A 23,353-nucleotide genomic window follows, 5' to 3' on the forward strand; every position below is an offset into this window, starting at 1 on the left:
ATAGTTCAGAAAGTTGACATACAATACCAAATTAGTAAGGCTAAATTATCTAAGTAATAAAATGTGAGCACGATCATCTCGGCACACAATCGTTGAGGCGATTGGGTTGTCGAGTCTTCCTCTTTGGACGGACGCAGCTCTTCCTTCCGATATGAACTTGTGGCACCTGTTCAGGTTCAGGAATGACAACATCATCCATCTCCTACTGTTCCACTACCTTTGTGACTTCGGAGTGGTCCGTATCAACTCCCCCGTTGATGGAAGTCTTCACGTCCTCAAGAAGCAAGTCTAGAAAATGCTACTGCACCAAGGAAAGTGGTTCCCGTGATTCCGAACCGTCTGGCCAGCGAAGTACGGTGTGCTCGAGTGCCGCATTATTGTTTCACATAATTCTTTTGTCAAGCAATGTTGATGGTTTGACAAATACCTTATCGTGACAGCATTCCTCTGGTAACTGAGAAGTGACATTGGAATGTTCTGAGCCAATGAAAGAGCGTAGTAGACTCACGTGGAAGACGTTGTGAATACGACTTCCTTTCGGCAGTTGTAGGCAATATGCTACTTCAACGATTCGGGCAATGACTTCAAAAGGGCCGTAATACCGACGAGATAGTTTGGCTGACTGAGGCTTAGTGACCGAATTCTGGCGATATTGCTGGACTTTCAACAGGACTTCATCACCAATAACAAATTCGACATGATGCCTGTGACGGTTTGGCACACATTTTCTGTTGAGCAATCTCTAAATTCTTCCTCAATTTCACCAACAAGAGACCACACTGTCGAATGAGTGAAGCGACTGCTGGAGATGTGCGGTGCAACGGTTCAACCTCAACTAAAGGAGGTGGCTCATGGCCATACAATGCCTGAAAAGGCGAAACACCTAAGGCTTCGTGATAAAAGCAATTTAATGTTAATTCGGCCCATGGTAGAAATTTTGACCATTTCGACGGGCGTTCGGCTTTAAATGAACAAAGATATTGCTCCAATCCCCTATTGCGATCCTCTGTTCGGCCATCAGATTGTGGGTGATAAGCAGTGGAGAAATTCAACTCTGCACCGCTCAAACCTATATGTTGTTCCCACACCGAATTCAAAAACACTAAATCCTTGTTAGAAACCAACGTCTTTGGGAAGCCATGATGTTTAACCACAGTATTTATAAATAGACGGTCCACCACTAACATAATGGTAGTATAGCCACGCAATAAAGGAAGACCCATAATGAAATCCTTAGAAATGTCCTCCCAAACTTGAGATGGAATAGGAAGAGGTTGTAGGAGACCGGCTGGCTTTTGTGTTGAATATTTCGTGGTTTGAAAATCCAAGCAGGCTGCTACAAACTTCTTTACCTCTGATCGCTTCCTTAGCCAATAAAATTGGGCTGCCAGATGAGGAAACGTACGATCTATGCCCAGATGTCCAGCGGATGGAGTACTGTGGTGTTCGTGCAGCAAAGCAGTTTTGGAAGGCGAGTCGGTGGGAACATAAATCTTGCAGTTGAAATAAACAAGCTCACCATCAAATGAAAAATCAGGCGATGCTACACCTAAAGAAATCTGATCGATCAGCATTCTGCTGATTCCTCTGTCTCTGTTTTCAAGTCAGCCAAGACGGTGGGAACTGGATTCGCTACAGTAGTAAGTAACGCGGCATCAGATTGGGCAGCGCTGGTGTCGGTATTCTCAATTCTGGACAAGGCATCACCTACCTTGTTGTGGTTGCCTTTCTTATACTCAATCACAAACTTATATCTCATTAATTTCCGAATATAAAGATGTTGATCCGGAATTTGCACCTCCAGTAAAAGCAATTCTTTTAAACTTTTTTGATCGGTCCGAATGACGAACTCCCATCCCAACAAATATTGTCTCCATTTTTGTACGACCTCAACAATCGCGTACAATTATTTGTGATAAGTAGATGTCGAACGCTGACGTGGCCCCAATTTTTTGCTGAAAGAGGCCAATGGGTGGTTGTCTTGAAGCAAAACAACTTCCACTCCATAATCATATGCATCCGTCTCTATACAAAATTTGCGCAGGAATCTAGAAGACGTAGCACAGGGGCTGTTATCATTGCACTCTTGAGGGCAACAAAGCTCGGGTCGACCGCAACTGACCATAGGAAAGAGTCCTTTTTGAGGCGATCAGTGAGAGGCGCAGCTATCAATGCATACTTGGTGATAAAATGCTTGTAATACACCCTATGAGACCCAAGAAGCCACGAAGTTGTTTGACTATGACTGGAATTGGCCACGCCACCATGGTGTCAATTTTTTAAGGATCCACTTTAAGATGACCTTCAGTAATGAGATGCCCCAAATACTCCACTGTAGTGCAACAAAAATTGCAATTCGAAAGTTTAACAAAAAACTGATTATCATGGAGAATAGAAAGTACCTTTGTGAGATGAGTAGCATGAAGTTCCAAGGTAGATCTATATATCAAAATATCATCGAAGAAGACGATGACAGTTTTCCATAGGAGTGGCTGAAAGATACTATTGATTGTTGCCTGGAATGTGGACGGAGCGTTAGTCAAGACAAAATGCATGACTAAGAATTCGAAAAGTCGTCTTGAAGACGTCATCATCGTGCATCCAGATTTGATGATACCCCGAACGCAAGTCTAACTTTGTGAAACATTTCGCCGATCCCAACTCATCAAAAAGTTCATCTGTCGTTAGAATTGGGAAATGATCAGGAATTGTAGCAGTGTCTAGAGCTCGGTAATCGATACAAAAACGGAAAGTTCCATCTTTTTTCCAGCTGAGGAACACTGGAGACGAGAATGGACTTTGACTGTGTTAGATAATTCCTCGCTCAAGCATTTCCCAAACTTGCCGTTCAATCTCATTTTTTTAATAATATGGATATCGGTAGTGGCAGACATTAATAGGACTAGTATTTGGTAGCAAATGAATTATGTGATCAAAGGAACGGCGTGGCGACATGCCAGAGGGAACGTCAAAAACCTGCAAATGACGCTCGATAGCTGATCTGATCACGTCAGGCAGATTTTCTGGCAATTTGACAGGCTGAACCGCAGAGACCTCTGAATCAGAGGGGTCAACAGTCACTAACTCATAAATATCATGTTCAGGTGTAGTCTGAATAATATCTGAAAGAGTACATAGGGAGACCTGGTGCGGAGTAGTAGTTACGCCATGTAGGATAACCGGACTGCCATCCTTGATAAACTCCATTGTCCACTCCGGATAGTCATGAATTACCTTGCCAAGAGTTCTAGCCAGTCCATACCTAATATAACATCCGTACCATAAGCTGCTATGACGTGCAGATCAATGACAAACGATGTATCTTGTATGATTAACATCGTTAGCTTAGAGATATGAGTGCACAATAAATATTTGCCGCTATCGACATCGTTAGTTACCGACATGGTGTAATTGGCGAAAGAGGTAAGGACAATTTCTCAGCAACGTGTCGATGCAAGAAGTCGTGTGAGGCGCCTGTGTCGATCAATACACTGACAGCAAGAGAACCAATTGATCCAATAATACTCAAGGACTTCGAACATTTTCTCCCATCGCGTGACTGCAAGTGCAATAGATCCCCAGTCACTGGTTTATCTTCATTGTCTGTCTCCAATTTCTCATCTTCCTCTTGTCCCATATAAACAAGGAAGGTTTGTTTACAAACATGTCCCGGTGCCCATTTGTCGTTGCACACCAGCATTGTCCACGTTTAGATCTCTCTGCCCTCTCTGCATTGGACACATGAACGACTGGCAGCTTTGAAAAATCTCGATTTCGAGACTGGGTGGGTTGCTCCTTCGAGGGAGGTGCAGTCACTTGCTTTTCTGATGCAGATGTCGATGAATGAGTAAATGAGCGGGGCTTCCTCGAAGACCAAGTCCGTTTATGAAATCCCGATGAGGGCTAATTAATTTTTGCCTGACCCGCTACAAGCTCATGAGATAAAGCAAAAGCAACAGCTAATGAAGAGGAACGGTGAAGCTTTACTTGGTGATGAAGTGGTTGCTTTAAACCGGTGATGTAAATTGGTAGAAGCGTTGATTCCGGAATGCCTGAGATTCTATTCATCATCTTCTCGGATGCCAGTTGATAATCTGAAACCGAACCTGTTTGACACAATTTAGAAATCAGACCAATGTAATTCTCACAACATTGGATCAAACTATGTCAGACATCCTCTAAGAAATCCAGCTAAGTAACGAACTGAGTATTTTCACGATAATTGAAGATCCAATCTTCCACTAGAGGGTCGAAAAGCATGACCGTATAATGAAGACAATGCTCCTCGGCATCATAATGTGGTCAAAATAATATTGCACATGAGAAATTCAATTTTGTGCATCCGAGCCATCAAAGTGAGGAGGATCCATTTTGACCTTTGGATGATAGTCAGAATGCGAATAACCTTGTGTGTTGAGTGAAGGCGGTGGATCCCAGCAAGAAGTTGAATTTGTGTGTTTAGTATCCCATGACTGAAGTGGAGGATGGCGGTTATTTGGAGGTTCCCAGCCTGATTTATTGCGTAACTGCTCATTAGGAAATTCCTGTAACTCTCCAGGTGTTGGGGTTACCGCAGCGGAAGACACCGAAAACAAACAGGTCCTTACGGATCTATTTAGGTGACTATGTGATTAAATCTAATTTTCATGAAATTAATCTAGATCTATAGAAAACACATCAAAATTACACACAACCATGTTATTTGATGTAGATCTGATTGTTACCTCTCGATCCATTGAAGGATTGAAGTTGCTTGCTGAACCTCCCGGTAATCCTTGATTTCTTGACCACAAATCTTTCATTCTATTCCCACGTCCTTGATTATTCATCTGTGTGGGTGGATCTTGAAGAATCAATAAAGCTGATATGAGATCTAGGAAAAACCAACATAAAGCACGAGATTGTCTTGATCTAATCTTATGAATTAGGATGGAACAAGAACAAAAACCAGAACCCTAATCTCCCTTGTGCTAGAGCACGAAAACCAATGCAAGAGGGAGAGAGAGAGCGCCAGTGACGGCGGCTAGGGTTAGATGGGAGGAGTGTGTTGTGTCTTGTGTGTTCTAGGTTTTCCACATCTCTTCACTATTTTATTGATGAATCAATGAATGGAATATAAAGGCAAAAAGTAAAGTACAAGCAAGACACGGGCATACCTGAGGGATACATGCCTAAGAGCCGAAGCTAAGTAGGCCGATGGGGGAGGGGGGGAAAGTAAACTCAAGGGAAAAGGAACCCATAGAGTCGGTATTACAATCCATAAAACATACATTAACAATACATGAATAAGATCAGCCAATAGAACTTCACATCGGTTGAAGTATTCTCGGTGGGATCCACTCGACAAACTCCGGTGCTTCCTTCCTTCAAAGTGTGCTTGTACTCGTTGCTACCGTCCAAGTTACCCCAATGGAGGTAGGGGTAGGGCCTCAGTCACTTGCTCATGCGGATAAAGGGAGTATAAAACTGCATATGTTACCTTCTTCACCTCAAACACCAAGTGCTTAGGTTCAAATGTTGTTCCGTCGCATATTAGGGCATTCCTACCTCGCCACATCAGGCTGACCATAGCAATGAGGGCTTGTCTTCTAGCCTTGCAGATGATTGCCGCGCCACTTCTTTCCTTCATCATCCACTTGATGACGCTCGGTATGGTGGTGATGTTCCTCCGCAATCCCAGCCACAACTTGATCTCCTTCCAAACTGCCCCAAGTCTTGTGGCATTTGAAGAAAAAGTTGTCCACGGACTCCGTGTGCGCCATGCACAAGGGGCAGCGCTGATCAATGTTCAAGTAGCCCAGTCTGTCCCTCGTAGGAAGTCGTCCTCTGAGAGCTTGCCAAGTAGTGAAGGAGTACTTTGGCTGGACAAACTCCTTCCACACGAATCTGTGCCACAATCGCCGTTCTCCTTTTGGCCTGAACCACTCGTACGCCTAGATAGCCCCCTTGGTCCCGTACCATTGTCCCAACATCTTCTCAACCTTTTTTCTTGGACGGTCGACTAGCAATTCGTCTCGGATTTCAAGCAGCCTCTTGAAGAGTGGTGAGTCCCGTGATCTTGCCGTCCACTCCCACAACGTCCTGTTCTTGAGAAACCCACTATGGATCCATTTGATCCATAGGGAATCCTTCTTCACGTGAATGTTCCACAAGTTCCGCGCAAGAAGAGCCTTGTTCCACACCCCGAGGTCCCAGAAGTCGAGCCCCCCTTCATCCTTCGGTAGGCAGAGATCCTTCCAAGCTACCGGGGGGTATTTCGTACCCCAAAGGAACTCACGACTGATGGAAATGATCCGATCCCTCACGTTTGCCGGCAGAGGAAATACTAGTAGCCAGTAGCACTCGACTCCCTGCAAAATAGAGCGCACAAGTTCAGTCTTACCGGCATAGGAAAGATTCTTACTTGTCCACTTTTTGGTGAGGGATGCAATCTTGTCGATCAGCGGCGTGTAGTGCATGATGTTGAGCTTGCTCGACGCGAGGGGAACTCCTAAGTACTTCACCGGCAAAGAACCCAACGGAAAGCCGAAAATACTCTTGATCTCCTCCAAGTCCCGTGATGGCAGCTTGCCTCCTGAAAAAAGGTTGGATTTATCCTTGTTGATCTCCAAGCCCGAGCAGCCCGAGAATTCCACCATTGCATTCTCCAAGATCTCTATGGACATATAGTCGCCTTTACTAAAAAACATAAGGTCATCTGCAAAGTCCAAGTGAGTAATCTTTTCTCTCGCACATTTTGCATGGAAATTAAAGTTAGAGTTCGTCGTTCGGGCTGCAAGCAAACGTGATAAGAATTCCATGCAAAAGACAAAGAGAGTATGAGACATAAGATCTCCATGTCGAAGTCCCTTTTTGCCGGGGAAGAATCCGTGCGGGCTCCCGTTGATCGCGATCGAGAACCTAGGCGTCGTGACACACTGCATCACCCAATAGACAAACTTTGGGTGGAAGTTCAGCCCATGTAGGATGGCTCTGAGGAAGTCCCAATCCACAGTGTCATACGCCTTTCGGAGATCGATCTTGACCGTACACTTAGGAGCATTCTTCTTGTCCGCATAACCTCGCATGAGCTCTTGAGCATGGTGGATGTTGTCCATGATGTGTCTCCCCGGTATGAACGCCGATTGTGCCTTGTCCATGAGCTTGTTCAGTAGCGGCGCCATCCTTCTCGAAAGGATCTTAGTGATGATCTTGTAAAAGACGATGCAGCAGGAGATAGGCCTGTAGTCGCCCATCGTTGGTGTTGAAGTTCTTCAACAATTGGCCCGTTTCAAAGAATTCCTTAACTGCCTCAACCACGTCTTTGCCGACTCTCTCCCATTGCTTCTTGAAGAATGCCGAGAAGTAGCCATCGGGCCCCGGTGCCATGTCGTTCCTGATGTCAAACAAGGCTTCTTTGATCTCCTCAACCGTGATGGCTCGAACCAAGTCCCTACTGTCCTCCTCACTCACAAGAGGGCCTTGCCTAATGATGTCCACGTTGATGGGCTCCGGCTCCTTCTTGGTACCCAAAAGAGTCGAGTAGAACTCCACAAACTCACTGATTATTTTCTCCTGATCCCTCGTAATAGTGTCATCTCTCCTGTAGAGGAATGCAATATAATTTTGTGAGTTGTTCCTATTAACAAGAGAGTGGAAGAACGAAGTACTACGATCACTAAGGAGTAAATGCTTGAATTTAGCTTTTTGCTTAAAATACTCCCTTTCAGAATTCTCAAGGTAGGCAGTCTTCTTTTTCTGATTGGTGATCTGGACCCAAAGGGCAAGGTCTGATGTGTCCCTGTCCGCCTGTTTTTGCAACGCCTCAAGCTTTTCCCCGGCCTCCTTGGCCCTCTTTGAGAGCTCACTAAACTCCTTAAAGTTGAACTCCTTGAGGTGCTTCTTGAATTCTTTCCCTCATTTGGCGAGCACATATTGAGCCTTCCCTCGGATGTTGGAGGCCCAATTATCCTCCACGAGCTTATTGAATCTTGCATGCTTGGGCCAAAAATTAAAGAATTTAAATGGCTTTGGGTACAAGACGATGTTACCAAAGAGGGTGGTGACAGCCGGTGAGTGGTCCGTGTACGCTCCCGATGGTAGAAACTCCCTATCAATCTTGCTCGAAATAGCATGGTTCGTCCAAGTGTACTCGCATCCCGTAGACATGATATCTTCCAAACCGAGCAAGGCACACGTGTCCACCATCTTCTTAATCTCATATTCCGTAAGGACAGATCCTCCCACTCTTTCATCCTCAGCGAGCACGTTGTTGAAGTCACCGCTAAAAAGTGTCGACTCGTCCTGCACCACATGTTCAACTAACGAGTCCCAAAGTGGGCGTCTATCTGGTATAGTACGCAAACCATAGACCAAAACAAAATGGAACGTATTATTGGAAGTCAAGCACCTGATTTTGGCATAGATGGCTTGTTCTTCCACTCTGATCGGCTCGAGCTCCACTTTGCTTGGATTCCAGATTAGAAGCTGAAGGGGTTAGCAGCGGAAGCGTGCATAACAATCGATCACATGAATTTGATCTATTTAGCAGATTATTTAGATAAATTCTATTCGCGTAATTATCACACGTATCATGCTCACAACTTGAATCATAATCATGCTTTAGAACAAACAATCCCTAAAACATGCATACTACGGAGTTAGCCAATTTACCTCATTGATTCACTACAGAATCGAAGATGGCTTGCGTCTTTTCCACGTGAAGATCTTCAAAACTCGACCTCGGATCTTCTGACTGGTGTCCCGGACTGTAGACTGATATTTGTGTGGGTAAATCTCACCAGAGTACTAGGACTTAAATAACGAAGACAGAAACCAACTCACGGAAGGAGGGAATTTAGATCCTCTCTCAATAATGAGGTGGACGAAAATTATGCTAATGAAGAGTGTATTTTCTGTCTCCTTTACTCTCATATTTATATTAAGTCACATATTGGGCCCAATCAGGGATCTAAGGAAGAATTTGGACATAGCCTTACCCAATTAGCTTAATACTAATTAAATTGAACCCACAATTTAATACAAGCTTATATTGGAATATTACAAGCAGCCACTACAGAAGTAATATTGCACTGCCATTCCAAATCCGAAATTACAAGTATTCCGGGTTTCCTTTTATTTGTTCAATTCATTTCCCACGCTTAAGATAGAAACATCCATTAATTAATCAATGTCTGCTATGGACTTAATTAATTAACATATTTTAATTTCCAAGAGTGGACTGAGCAAGAAACTCTTATTTATTATTCATAGAGTAATCAAACTCCAACTAGCTAGGTTCCGAATAATAAAACCTTGTTTCGAGCTCCTCTTGTGGATGTTATCAAACGAGACTCTCCTCGCGCACGATTCAATATAATAGCAAACCTAGCACCGCCAGATAATGATCACCACTACCCAATATACCTGGATCGTTGGGTCACAAAAAACCCGCACCTTTGGTAAGTCAAAGCAGTAGATACTCAATATCGTATGCTCAATGCTAACGTACATTGATTAAGAAATTAATTATCAAGACCTCGTCTTTTAGTAGATAGCATAAAGACTTGTCTTGCTGTTAGATCCATTCAGTACTATACCACACCAACGTCATCATATTTCAATAAGGCTTAGAAATAATCCGACTGACATTGCAACCTTTCACGATAGGTAGTCTAGGCCTATCTAGGTTGTGAAATTCTTATTTTTCTTTGTTCAGGTCTGACCGCGTACCTTAAATTGAGCGCAGCCCACAACCGGTCTACTAAAACAAAGGCTTAGACTTTGTTATGTTCACTTATACATTTAAATATGCAATAAACATCCATTAAATGTAAAACATAATAACATTATGACATAAATAATCTGTTGCATTTATTTGAAAATAATAATTAGAGTTTTACAGTATTCAATCACTCGAAAGGTGATTTTTAGTATACAAACCCTAACAATCTCCCACTTATACTCAAAACAGCTTTCGAGTATACAAAATAGTAGTGCACACGTCTAAATTTCTCCCACTTATACTGAAAGCGAGTTGAGGTCTTGAATAAGTCGAACTCCCATCCCTTCAACGTGGCTCTCGAACGGTTTCACCGCCAATGCCTTTGTAAAAGGATCTGCCAGGTTGTTCTCTGACGCAATCTTGACCACTTGTATGTCTCCTCTCTGCACTATATCCCTGATGATATGATACTTCCGCTCTATGTGTTTGCTCGCTTTGTGAGCTCTTGGTTCCTTCGAATTCGCCACAGCACCAGAATTGTCACAATAAACGGTGATGCTCTTGGGCAGATTCGTAACCACACCTAAATCCATAAGGAAGTTCTTGAACCATACTGCCTCTTTTGCATCCTCCGAAACGGATACATACTCGTCTTCCATGGTCGAGTCCGCGATGCATTTTTGCTTCACACTCTTCCAAATTACGGCTCCACCTCCTAAGGTGAACACATATCCTGAAGTAGATTTTCTCGAGTCCTGATCAGCTTGAAAGTGTGAGTCAGTATATCCCAAAGGACAGAGCTCGACTGCATTGTAAACTAGAGCATAGTCTTTAGTCCGTTTAAGGTACTTGAGTATGTTCTTTACGGCAGTCCAATGTCCTTAGCTCGGATTTGACTGATATCTTGCCACCATGCCAATAGCAAAGAAAATATCAAGCCTCGTACAAAGCATAGCATACATGAGACTTCCAACTGCCGAAGCATATGGAATCCTTCTCATTGCTTGTATCTCAGGCGGCGTTTTCGGGCACATCTCTTGAGATAGATGGATGCCATGTCTAAAAGGTAAGAAACCTTTCTTGGCGTCCTGCATGCTAAAACGACTAAGTACTGTGTTGATGTAAGGTTCTTGAGATAAGCACAACATCTTCTTTTCTCGATTTCGAAGAACCTTGATCCCGAGGATGTGTCCAGCGTCTCCCATATCCTTCATCTCGAACTGGTTTGACAACCAAGTTCGCACTGATGACAACATCTTTTTATTGTTTCCAATTAGAAGAATGTCATCTACATACAAAACTAAGAACACTACATTCCCCTTCTCAACTTTCTTATATACGCAGCTTTCATTTGGGCACCTTTCGAATCCAAACGTGCGAACAGTTTGATCGAAACTCAGGTTCCACGATCTAGATGCTTGCTTAAGGCCATAAATGGCCTTCTTAAGCTTCCAAACCATGTGTTCTTTTCCCTTTATGGCATATCCTTCGGGTTGTTCCATGTAGATGGTCTCCTCAAGACCGCCGTTTAGAAAAACAGTCTTAACGTCCATCTGCCACACATCCCAACCCATATAAGCTGCTATAGACAACAGTATCCAGATCGATTTGAGCATGGCCACTGGGGAGAAAGTTTCGTCGTAATCGACACCTTCTTTTTGGGTATACCCCTTAGCCACTAGTCTTGCCTTGAAGACTTTAACTCGTCCATCGGGTCCACGTTTACGTTTATATATCCACTTGCTCCCAATGGCAGTACAGTCTTCGGGTAGGACGGACAAATCGTAGACGTCTTTATCTATCATAGATTGTAGTTCCGAACCCATTGCTTTCACCCATTCGCAATGATCGACATCTGCCAGCGCCTCCGCAAAGTTCCAGGGATCTAACACATTGCTGTCCGAGGAGTGATCCATGGATTCCCCCAAACCAATGTATCTGTCGGGCTCATGCGAGACCCTCCCACTGCGGCGTGACTCTACAACGCTTGGTGTAGAAGTTGAAGTTTCGGGAATTGTTTGTACACTTGGTACTTGTTCTTGGTTAATGGAACTTGTGACAGAAGATAGCTCTTCAAGAGCCACTTCACTGCTGGGTTTATGATTCATTACATAGTCTTCCTCTAAGAATGTGGCGTGAGTGCTCACAATAACTTTCTTATCTCGGAGACTAAAGAATTCATAACCTTTCGTCCCTTTGCGGTACCCTATAAACATACATACCTCCGTCCTAGATCCTAGCTTAGTTGGATCCTTTTCCAATACATGAGCCGGGCAACCCCAAATCTTGAGATGTGCTAGATTGGGCTTGCGCCCCATCCACAACTCATAAGGAGTAGTACGTACGGATTTTGACTGTAAATTGTCTAATATATGGCTTGCCGATAGCAAGGCATATCCCCAAAACGAAGTAGATAGCCATGCATAACTCAGCACTGAGTTATTCGCCTCTACAATCAGATCGATATCATCGATCGGACCATGTTTAATAAGGTCATGTTCCTTCTTTCAGCCACGCCGTTCTGCTGGGGCGTGCCCGGCGCTGTCAGTTGGGATTGAATTCTTGATTCCGATAAGTAGTCCAAAAACTCAGCACTGAGTTATTCGCCTCTACGATCAGATCGTAGGCATTTGATACTCTTACCATGATACTTCTCCACTTGAGCCTTAAAGTCCTTGAACTTGTTAAAAGACTCTGACTTGTGGGTCATCAAATAGACGTATCCAATTTTCGAGAAGTCATCAATGAAAGTGATGAAGTATCGAAAACCAACTTGGAAGGCCTCGAGAGGGGCGCGAATTCGGACCAAGTTATATTGAAGATAACCGAACCGATTGGATCAGTTAGCAAATGTCGTTGCCACTTGATCGATTCGGACTCGCTCTCGCTCGTTTCCTACTAATGTAATTTGTAAACTCCCAATTTTGCACTACTTTAACAGTAAAGCGGCAAGTTCGGGGTCGATCCCACGAAGAAGTTGGTGTGTCGAGTGTGTGAGTAGTGAACAGGGGGGTTGGCTGCTGCCACGCTTTAACTTGGGAGTTTTTAACTACTATTTTTACTCTAGACAGAATTAAATTTTGCTAACTTTATCAAATGAACTTTAACTACTGGGTCAAGTGAATTGCAGATGACAGTGGAAAAGTAAATGCGTGGATTAAAATAAAACAACTTCGATTAAAATTAAACTAAGTACAGCGTAAATTTGAAACTAAGCTAATACTTCAGGAAATAAGAAAGCAAGTAAAACCGAGAAGAATCTCAGCGGGAAATTTAGGAATACGCCGACAGATAACAAGTATTATGCAGTGCTTCTTTGATTGCCCTTTCTAACTACGCATTACTTTATCTAAGCTAAGCTATTCTAGAGAACTGGACTAAGCTGGAGAACTAAACTAAGCTAAACTAGACGGAAAGTAAAGGATCGGTTCTCTTTTTCATGTGGTGGCACATCCTCTGTTATAAGCTCGACTCGGCCTCCAGCTGGATAACGATCTTGACAGGGAATATTCACTCATGTTGAGAATGAGCGACTCATGGATTGCTACGTGCTCTTCTTCTAGAATCGACGACGCTTTTCAGTAACAAATCCGTGACTTAGCTCCGTCCTTGCGTCTCATGTATCATCACGTGTCCCCTTCTAGAACGTTGTCCTTGATAACAGATTGTTGTGCACCATCCAGCTCATAGCCTCGCATGTCCTTTTTCTGATACCCAGTGGTCCCCTCCTTAACTGCTTGACTACTCCCCTTGATCAACTTCCCCGATTTTTGGACTTTTATTGCCTTTTGTACTTGCTTGATCAGTTCGGCCTTGCTGCCTTGGTCAAGCTGCATTTCTGCACAATTAACACTTGTTTTGCGCGATAAACCGATCAAGTAGTACACATTTTACCCTTAAACCGATGCATGAAATGAGCCTTATCAAACTGCTCAAACTTAAAACATACTTGTCCTCAAGTATATAAAAAAAAGAAAAGAAAAAGATAAGGCAAATTTCAGGCATGGTTTACTCATTTCACAAGTAAAAGCACAAGTAAAAGAAGACGAAAAGAAAAACAAGACTCAAAACCAAAAACACATATTTACATGTATGCATTAGACCGAATAAATTTCCAACAATCATACCCGAGGTTGAGGTCAATCCATTTTCCAATAGGTTATGTTTCTTCTTTTTCGCGTTTGCTTGATCAATGTGTCAGTTTGTCAAGATTGCTCAATCTAAACCACTGTTGGATTCACTCAGTCGCTCATTTCTCATCAGAGATGTTAGGACTGTTCACTCGGTATTGCCACAATTTTAATACCTTGAATCGGACTGCACAAGATAGTTCCTTAAGGTCTTTGTTTTTGGTTGTAACGGGGCTTAAGGGTAGTAACGTATTAGGGTAGGGTCCTAGGGGTTCTAAGTTTAGAATAAAAAATTTTAAATTGTAAAAAGAAAAATCACATGAGTCAAAAGATCAAAGTTATGACTAGACTTGCTGGATCAAGTTGGGATATTTATTTTTCTACTAGATACTTACTTTGGTCTAAAAAAATGTCCTTTAGCCTTTTAAATTTTTGGCTTATTTCCTAACTTTCGATTTCCCGGGTCAGGTTACAACTTTTTCCTGCCCTTTTCTTTTTTCTCAAATTTTTCTCAACTTTTTTTTTGACTTGGTCAACCTGATCCTCTAACTTGATCAACCCGGCTACCCTTTATTTCGACTATTCTATTGCTATCCCCTTTTGTTTCCCTTGAAAAACTTCATCTCTTTGACCCTCTTTCCTCGTGTGATATGAAACTTGAGTTCGTTTTAAGGATTCAAAGAACGGGTAAGAGTGTATGGGCTCAAAGTGGTTAACTAAGGGGTGCCTGATTAACGAGGCGGGTTCGTGGAACGAAGGAAAAGAAACGGCTCAAATGGCTAAGTCCTAATGCCTTTAGTCCTTACTACTTGTGCAATTTTCATCTCAATATTAAAAGTCACCCTCTCGTAAAATTTTCTTTTGTAAAAATAGTAGAAAGTGTTCTACTTTTCACTTATAACTCACATATAGAGACGCTTCACAGTTGGTTTAGAAATTGAGCGTTTCCATCATACTTGCGTCGTTCAAATTGATCAAGTTTTTGCAATCAAGTTTTTACATGTGAGCATACTGAATCCTTTTTTCTAACTCTTCCAAGAAGTAATCAAGTCTTCAATTTATCCAATTTCATGCATATTGCCTATTTCATTAATAACTGGAATTTGTTATTTTTTGAAAAATTTTAGCATGTATAATTCTACTGTAACTAACCCGTCCCCCCTCCCCACTGCATATGAACTCGTCCTCGAGGGACTGGATGCAGTGGAAAAAGGGTTAGGCACAGGCAACGACACAATAACGCAAGGGAAACTTCTCACACTTAGACCAGACACTGGGCTAAGTGTGAGGCAGTGCCAACAATCAAAACATGCTAACAAATATAGAAAAACAATAACAAAAGACACATAAGGCAGGCAAACAAAGAAAAAATGGCATGCATACTTCTCACACTTAGACCCAACACAGGTCTAAGTGTGATGCGGAATAGAATGACAGTTATACATACCAAAAACAAATTAAAACTAAAATTGTTTTGAAATTAACGTGAGCTGAGATGGGGGGGTTGTACTTAGGGTTTCCTGTGAGTCTGACTTGGGGATGCTGAAGTTTCTCGGTCGCCACCGTCGGTGCCGGCACTAGAGGATGATGAAGGAGTGGGAAATTGCTCGATCAACGTCTTTGCTAATAGTGGTGATGAGTGCTGGTGGAGAAAGTGTTCTAGGTGAGGGTTCGGAACTTGGAGCGGTGTGGAGGGAGTAAAAGGAATGCACTGTAGTCGCTTTTAGTTGAAAGTGAAATCCGGCTCTGAGATCTGCCTATTGTACTGATATCACGACTGTTGGCATCTCTGACGGTTGAGATCTCTGCGACTATTCATGTACGGGCGTGCCTTTTCAGAGTGCCAGCTGGCTTAGCTTCCCTGATACGCTTTCTCCTTCTCCTTGGGACGTTCCTTCATTGCGACAGTTGGCGCAGCCTGACACTTCTCCAATGACTGCATATGTCCTATCACCACCTGTCCCTGATAAATTGAATCACTGTGGCCATTGGTTAGCCTTCGTTGCACCGATCAAGTGGTATGTTAAATCCAGATGCAAACTCAATAATTCCACTTGATCAGTTTCTTGCCTCCACTTCCGACTTTTAATTTTCTAAGACATAAAAAAAACTAACTCTTCGAAACACTATTTACACTAACTACAAGGATTTGACCGGGTTCCCCTAGGACGTCACTTGATCAGTTTAATAGTTTTAGAATATGCTGCTTGATCAAGTGGACTACGCAGGAGTTCCCGATCACTTCTTCTACCTGGTCATTGGCTGAGATTGGGCAGGGTTGGTGGAACTTCTTCCACCATGCCTGCTTTGGCCTTGTCTCTGTAGGGGTCAACCCGATGACCCTTTCCTACGAAGGAGAGCGGATTGGGGGTATCTCCTTTGTGCATGTTTGCTTCAAGTGTGTATGTCGCCATGGTGGTATTAGAGTTCGCCCATTTCGATATTAGTTTGATTTGACACTGGGACGGTAACCCTTCCTGTTCACCGATGGGCTCTTCCTTCCTCGAGAAGGGGTCGGTCCCTCCTTTTTCCACCGTGGCTGGATGCAGTACCGATTTGGGTTCATATCCATCAGGTCTGCTGTTTTCCACTTGACTCCTTCTCCACTCGGTCTCAGTTTTTTCATCAATTGTCCTCCCTGTTCTTGCAGATCTGGCTTGTGATATGTCTGATTGGACAAATCCTTGGGAGTAACTGGCGACCCAGGTAAAGGTAATAGTTGCCTCATAAGCGAGGGACTCGCTTCCAGCTTTTTCTCAGTGGAAAGGCTTGGTCAGGTGGTTTCTTGATTCTTCCTGGTTGAGTGATCTCTTCTGTCTTGGCGGGTCGTGTTGGCTTGCAGAAATCCATAATTGTTTTTTCAATGGCTTCATCATCCATTTTCTCAGTCATCGTTGCTTCGAACCAGTCAGCTGCTTCCCCCTTAAGCTTTTCATTATCGGTAGAATAAAAGGATGGTTTAATGAAGAGTTCAGCTTCCAGACTCTTTTGTTCCAAAGGCCTGACGGTATCTACCGATTGTATGCTTCCGTTGTCCCGTGGCTCCCTTGCAGCTTCATTAATGTCAAATGTAAGTCATTCTCCATTAAACTCTAAATTCATCGTACCATGGCGGACATCAATGATTGTGCTGGCGGTAGATAGGAAAGGTCTTCCCAAGAGAATTCCAACGGACTCCTCCGCTCCTGGCTCCGTCATCTTTATGACAAAGAAGTCAGCGAGGTACACAAATTTGTTCACTTTGACGATTTCATTCTCTAGAATTCCCTCGGGATAAATGCAAGACCCATTCGCTAGCTGTATCACCATATCGGTTTCGACTAGCTTTGCTTCCCCAGCTTTTCATACATAGAATATGGCATAACATTGATGGAAGCCTCTAGGTCGCACATTGCTTGCTCCATTAGAACGTCTCTGATGGAGATTGGAAGCGTAAACACCCCTGGGTCAGCTTTCTTGGGTGGAAGATCACTAGGTTGGATCACTCCACTCACATTTTCTGTTTCGTCCATCTTTCTCTTCCCAGCAACCTGTTTACGGGTGCTGGACTCTTTTCCTTGTGTGAATTGATCAAGGGTGCTGGACTCAAGGCTTCGGTTATGATTGGGTCTAGGTGCTGGAAAACTCGCAGATGAGCTTTGACAAACTGTTTCCGATTTTAGAGACACTGTATTGACATTTTCTCTCCCTATAGGTTGCTGCACTGTGGCCAGGAGCTTTCCTTCATTCCCTCTCAGCTCACCCAGTGACATGGCGACCTAAGATAACTGCTTTGTAAGCATCTCGAGTGCAGCCCTCTGTTCTTTCTGAGTGTCTTGTATTTCTCGCATCGCATCTTGGGGCTGATGCGGGATCATCACATCTCCTGGACCTTCAAATTGTTGTTTGTTATATCTCTGATTAAATCGACCTCCTCCATGGCCTTGCTGATAGTAGCCGAAAGGTCCATACTGCTCTGGCTGATTCTGGGGAAGATGATTCTGTTGGTTCCCTCTTTGGTACTGTGGGACATAGTTCACAATTTGATTATTTGACTGTCTTCCCTGGTTGCTAAACTGAGGGCCTTGGTGTTGGTACCCACATTCTCCTTCCTGTTGTCGACTTGACCAGTTAGACTGTCATTCACTTGACCAGTTCCCTTGCGGTCCATTCGACCATCCTGCCTGACCTCCCTGCATTCTGTTCCCTCCAGTGTTTGATCTATCCTGGACCCAAACAGGCCAGTTGGGCTGCCCTTCGGAGGGTTGTACTTGCTGGGTTGATAACTGAAGCGGTTGGCTTTGATTCTGATCAGTCCACCTGAAATTTGGGTGGTTCCTCCATGGAGCATCTCTCTGCTTCCCTTGGATCCAGTTGCCATTTGTGTTCCAGTGGCCAATGGCATTCACTTGGGCTTGCGGTTCTACCTCAGGGGGGAATTCGCAGTAATAATAATGTTGTTCTTCTGGTGGGGACGGTTGCGGCACATGCTGTGTCTCCTTCGGTGCAGGTGGTGGTGGCGGCCTGGCTTTCTCCACTGCTTCCAGCAGCTTCTTCTCCATTTGCTCGAATCGAGCCTCCAATTTTTCATCATTGCGCGCCTCTGCTCCGTGCACAACTCCTCTCATATACTGCCCTCGAGATGTCTCGTACAACAGCTTGGCTTCGATCAGCCTCTCCAGTATATTCTTGGCTTGGCTAAATGCGGGTTTTGAGAAATCCCCTTGAACTGCGAGGTTGAGGTCGTTCTTGCTGTCTACTGTGAGTCCGCCATAAAAGATCGAGTAGATCTCTCGCTCCCCCAGCTTGTGGTTAGGGCATGCTTGAAGCAGCCCTTGGAATCTGTCCCAGTACTGGCCGAGGGGCTCATCGTACTCCTGTCTGGCTTCTGTAATCTCCCCTTTCAGGGCACTCGTCTTCGATGCTGGAAAGAAACGATCGAGAAATATCATGCGGAACTCGGCCCATGTCCTGATGGATCCTTCTGGCAGCCTTGACAGCCAGACACCCGCTTCGCCCTTCAAAACGAAGGGAATAACTTTGAGCCTGTATTCTTCGGATGTGGATCTAGCCGGCACGGGCTGAATATCACAGTATCGGCAGAACTCCTCCAGAAAAGCGTATGGACACTCCTTCGAAAGACCGTAGAAGTGGGATAAAACGGCCAGCAATCCTGACTTAATCGCGATGGTCCGCATCCCAGGAGTAGTGGCTCCCTTTCATCATGAGCGTGTAGAGAACCGATTCCCGAGTCGTTGTCGGCGAGGGCCATCTCTGCTTCTGTTCATTCTGGAGGTGGTGGTTGTGTGTTCTGTTCAGCGGCTGCTGCTGCTTCTAATGCTGCTCTGTAACGAGTGGTGACAACATCAGCTTCCTAGACTCTCCAATGAGCGTTAGCGCCTCTGTATATAAGAAGGTGATTCCAGTGGCCGCCGCGGTGGTACCTTCTCATCAACAGCAGGAAAAACAAATGAGAAAAGAAAGAAATAAAATTATATACACCTACACACTACGCACAAACATAAAATAACACCATGCTTCCCCGGCAATGGCGCCATTTTGGAAGGCCTCGAGAGGGGCGCGAATTCGGACCAAGTTATATTGAAGATAACCGAACCGATTGGATCAGTTAGCAAATGTCGTTGCCACTTGATCAATTCGAACTCGCTCTCGCTCGTTTCCTACCAATGTAATTTGTAAACTCCCAATTTTGCACTACTTTAACAGTAAAGCGGCAAGTTTGGGGTCGATCCCACAGAGAAGTTGGTGTGTCGAGTGTGTGAGTAGTGAACAGGGGGGTTGGCTGCTACCACGCTTTAACTTGGGAGTTTTTAACTATTGTTTTTACTCTAGACAGAATTAACTTGATCAAAGAAACTTTAACTACTGGGTCAAGTGAATTGCAGGTGACAGCGGAAAAGTAAATGCGCGGATTAAAATAAAACAACTTCGATTAAAATTAAACTAAGTACAGTGTAAATTTGAAACTAAGCTAATACTTCGGAAAATAAGAAAACAAGAAAAACCGAGAAGAATCTCGGCAGGAAATTTAGGAATACGCCGACAGATAACAAGTATTCTGCCGCGCTTCTTTGATTGCCCTTTCTAACTATGCATTACTTTATCTAAGCTAAGCTATTCTAGAGAACTGGACTAAGCTAGAGAACTAAACTAAGCTAAACTAGATGGAAAGTAAAGGATCGGTTCTCTTTATCTGCGTTGGTCGGCATCACTGGAGGTCGCAGAGTTTGTTTTGCTTCCATTCTATGTAATTTTGGCCCTCGAGTTTGTTTTCTTTAAGAATTGCAGAAAGAGGATTGAACGACATATTAACGATTTGATTTGCACTGAAAAACAGAGTATTTACCATTTGTCATAAACTTATGTAAGAAGTTTGATTAGATTAACCATAAAACTTTTCAAAATCTTACAACTGTAAAATTAAAATTTTGTATCCTCTAGAGGAGGTCAATACGCATTAAAATCTTACAATTTTACTGGTCACAATCATCGACGAATAGTCCAGAGACCAGAGAGTGACATGGCCGCCTAATGTTGCCTAAGCAAGACCACCGAATTTAGCATTAAAGAGTCTCATTCCTACAACACACTCCCATAACAATGCTCATTTGCTGCTAACAAGATCAAGCTATCTCATAAATCATGTGTGAACTTCTTAATCTCGTAGTTTCTTAGGATTATTGTCCCCACAGAGCAGGTGGCGTTAATATTGGAAACCACATTCTAGTTCATAATATTTATATTTGAGAAGTCCTCCCTTACGAACTCGCTATTTCTTAGGATTATTGTCGCCACAGAGTAGGTGGCGATAATATTAGAAAAAAACTTCATAAATTGCAGAACAATCGATGGAGACCATATACAAACGTTGAGTTCGTAATTACAGCTTAGATATTTTGTGTTATGGTTTTTATTTAATTATCCTTAGCCTTGAGGTAGATTAAGGCTTGATTAAATTCTGTTGGTATTTAATATGCTGGATAATTAAATCTTTTGTTCATAATTGGGGTCTTGTTTTAGGAAAATAATGTTCTAGTATTTAATTATTATTCATGTCTACTATAAGATATATCTAAAATAATTAAGTTATTTAATTCTTAATAAGACATGAAAAATTAAATTCAAATTATTTTCATGCTCAAGATTAGGAAGATTAGACTTATTATTTAATGTATTCTTACATATCTATTCTAATTAGGATTCTAGATATATAAATATTAGGAAACTATTAAATTATTCTCATCTATATCATCAAGGAATAATATTATTTATTTCCATAGATATAGATAATAATAAAAATATTCCTAAAATCTAGGTAAATCTTCCAAAAAGATTTTATTTCTATTAAATAATAATATTTCAATGATATCTTTTAATTAAAAAATTAAATAATCATTAAAATAATCTTTCATCTTTATCTCATCGCACGAGGTTCGCACGAACGAGGAACAACGAAAATCCGATGAGTTCGTCGTCGGATCACGACGCATACAGCGTCTCGGCCAGCAGCGCACAAGTGCGCGCATACTCTCGGCCTCCTGGCTTGACCACCACCTCGTCGGTGTCTCGGCAGCTCTCGGCCAGCGAGACGCGTATAGGCGCCTCAGCTCTCGGCCAGCCGCTGAATCCGTCTCAGTGTCCTGGCTCATCGGGTGCCGCGTCTCTCGGCCAGCAGCGTGCACGACGGTGGCACTGCAATCAGCCAGGCGCGAAGACTCGTCTCAGCCAGGCTCGATCCTTCGCTCCCTCTGACTCAGCCAGCGTCGCGCCCGGGGGTGCGTCGCTCTCGGTCTAGTCCGGAGCTAATGATCGGATCCTTCCGCCTAGGGTTGGGGTTCGGCGTCTCAGTGTCCTGGTGTGTTCTCGGTAGAACCACCACACCACGCCATCCTCCATGCATCGATCTTGGTGTGCGAGCCGCCTAGGGTTAGGTCTCGTTCGGCGACGCGCATGAGCCCACGCTCGTCTGCTCGTCGCCCCGTGACCCTCGATCCCTCGGCTCTCACTGATTCGACCACCCTACCTCGATCATGCGTGGTGCGATCCGTCTCGGCGCTAGCGCCGTTGGATCGAACGTGTCGTACAATCGAAAAATTCAAGTTGTTTGATTCGATTGTTCTTGAGTTCAACATGCATAATAATGAACAAAAACTAACAAGAACATGCTTCGAAATCAAATAACACATGCATACATGAATTTTGCAAAATTTAAATCCAAATAATCAGAGCCAAAGACTGGCTCTGATACCAATTGAAGGGGTTGGCAGCGGAAGCGTGTATAACAATCGATCACATGAATTTGATCTATTTAGCAGATTATTTAGATAAATTATATTCGCGTAATTATCACACATATCATGCTCACAACTTGAATCATAATCATGCTTTAGAACAAACAATCCCTAAAACATGCATACTACGGAGTTAGCCAATTTACCTCGTTGATTCACTAAAGAATCGAAGATAGCTTGCGTCTTCTCCACGTGAAGATCTTCAGAACTCGACCTCGGATCTTCTGACTGGTGTGCCGGACTGTAGACTGATATTTGTGTGGGCAAATCTCACCAGAGTACTAGGACTTAAATAACGAAGACAGAAACCTACTCATGAAAGGAGGGAATTTCGATCCTCTCTCAATAATGAGGTGGACGAAAATTATGCTATTGAAAAGTGTATTTTTTGTCTCCTTTATTCTCCTATTTATATTAAGTCACATATTGGGCCTAGTCAGGGATCTAAGGAAGAATTTGGACATGGTCTCACCCAATTAGCATTATACTAATTAAATTGAACCCACAATTTAATACAAGCTTATATTGGAATATTATAAGCAGCCACTACAGAAGTAATATTGCACTACCTTTCCAAATCCGAAATTACAAGTATTCCAGGTTTCCTTTTATTTGTTCAGTTCATTTCCCGCGCTTAAGATAGAAACATCCATTAATTAATCAATGTCTGCTATGGACTTAATTAATTAACATATTTTAATTTCCAAGAGTGGACTGAGCAAGAAACTCTTATTTATTATTCATAGAGTAATCAAACTCCAACTAGCTAGGTTCCGAATAATAAAACCTTGTTTCGAGCTTTTCTTATGGATGTTATCAAAAGAGACTCTCCTCGCGCACGATTCAATATAATAGCAATCCTAGCACTGCCAGATAATGATCACCACTACCCAATATACCTGGATCGTTGGGTGACGAAAAATCCGCATCTTTGGTAACTCAAAGTAGTAGATACTCAATATCGTATGCTCAATGCTAACGTACATTGATTAAGAAATTAATTATCAAGACCTCGTCTTTCAGTAGATAGCATAAAGACTTGTCTTGCTGTTAGATCCATTCAGTGCTATACCACACCAACGTCATCATATTTCAATAAGGCTTAGAAATAATCGGACTTACATTGCAACCTTTCACGATAGGTAGTCTAGGCCTATCTAGGTTGTGAAATTCTTATTTTTCTTTGTTCAGGACTTACCGCGTACCTTAAATTGAGCTCAGCCCACAAC

The 23,353-nt window shown here is 43.1% G+C and overlaps 1 protein-coding gene across 1 annotated transcript; it reads right to left on the bottom strand.

Moving 5' to 3' along the window:
- Nucleotides 1-7,179: 7,179 nt before the first annotated feature.
- LOC121810547 lies at nucleotides 7,180-8,402 on the bottom strand. The gene is made up of 3 exons (XM_042211310.1): nucleotides 8,390-8,402; nucleotides 8,031-8,327; nucleotides 7,180-7,889 (listed from the first exon to the last, which is right to left on the bottom strand). Exons 1-3 carry the CDS (start codon nucleotides 8,400-8,402, stop codon nucleotides 7,180-7,182), a joined length of 1,020 nt encoding a protein of 339 aa, XP_042067244.1.
- Nucleotides 8,403-23,353: the final 14,951 nt, after the last annotated feature.

Source organism: Salvia splendens, chromosome 7 (genome assembly GCF_004379255.2).
Source record: "Salvia splendens isolate huo1 chromosome 7, SspV2, whole genome shotgun sequence".
Taxonomy (NCBI): domain Eukaryota; kingdom Viridiplantae; phylum Streptophyta; class Magnoliopsida; order Lamiales; family Lamiaceae; genus Salvia; species Salvia splendens.

Bases quoted from the DNA above. Each gene is read 5' to 3' on its own strand.
- LOC121810547 (XM_042211310.1), bottom strand. The intron at 7,890-8,030 runs GTAACATCGTCT...AATGAGGGAAAG, and splicing joins GGCTGTCACCACCCTCTTTG to AATTCAAGAAGCACCTCAAG.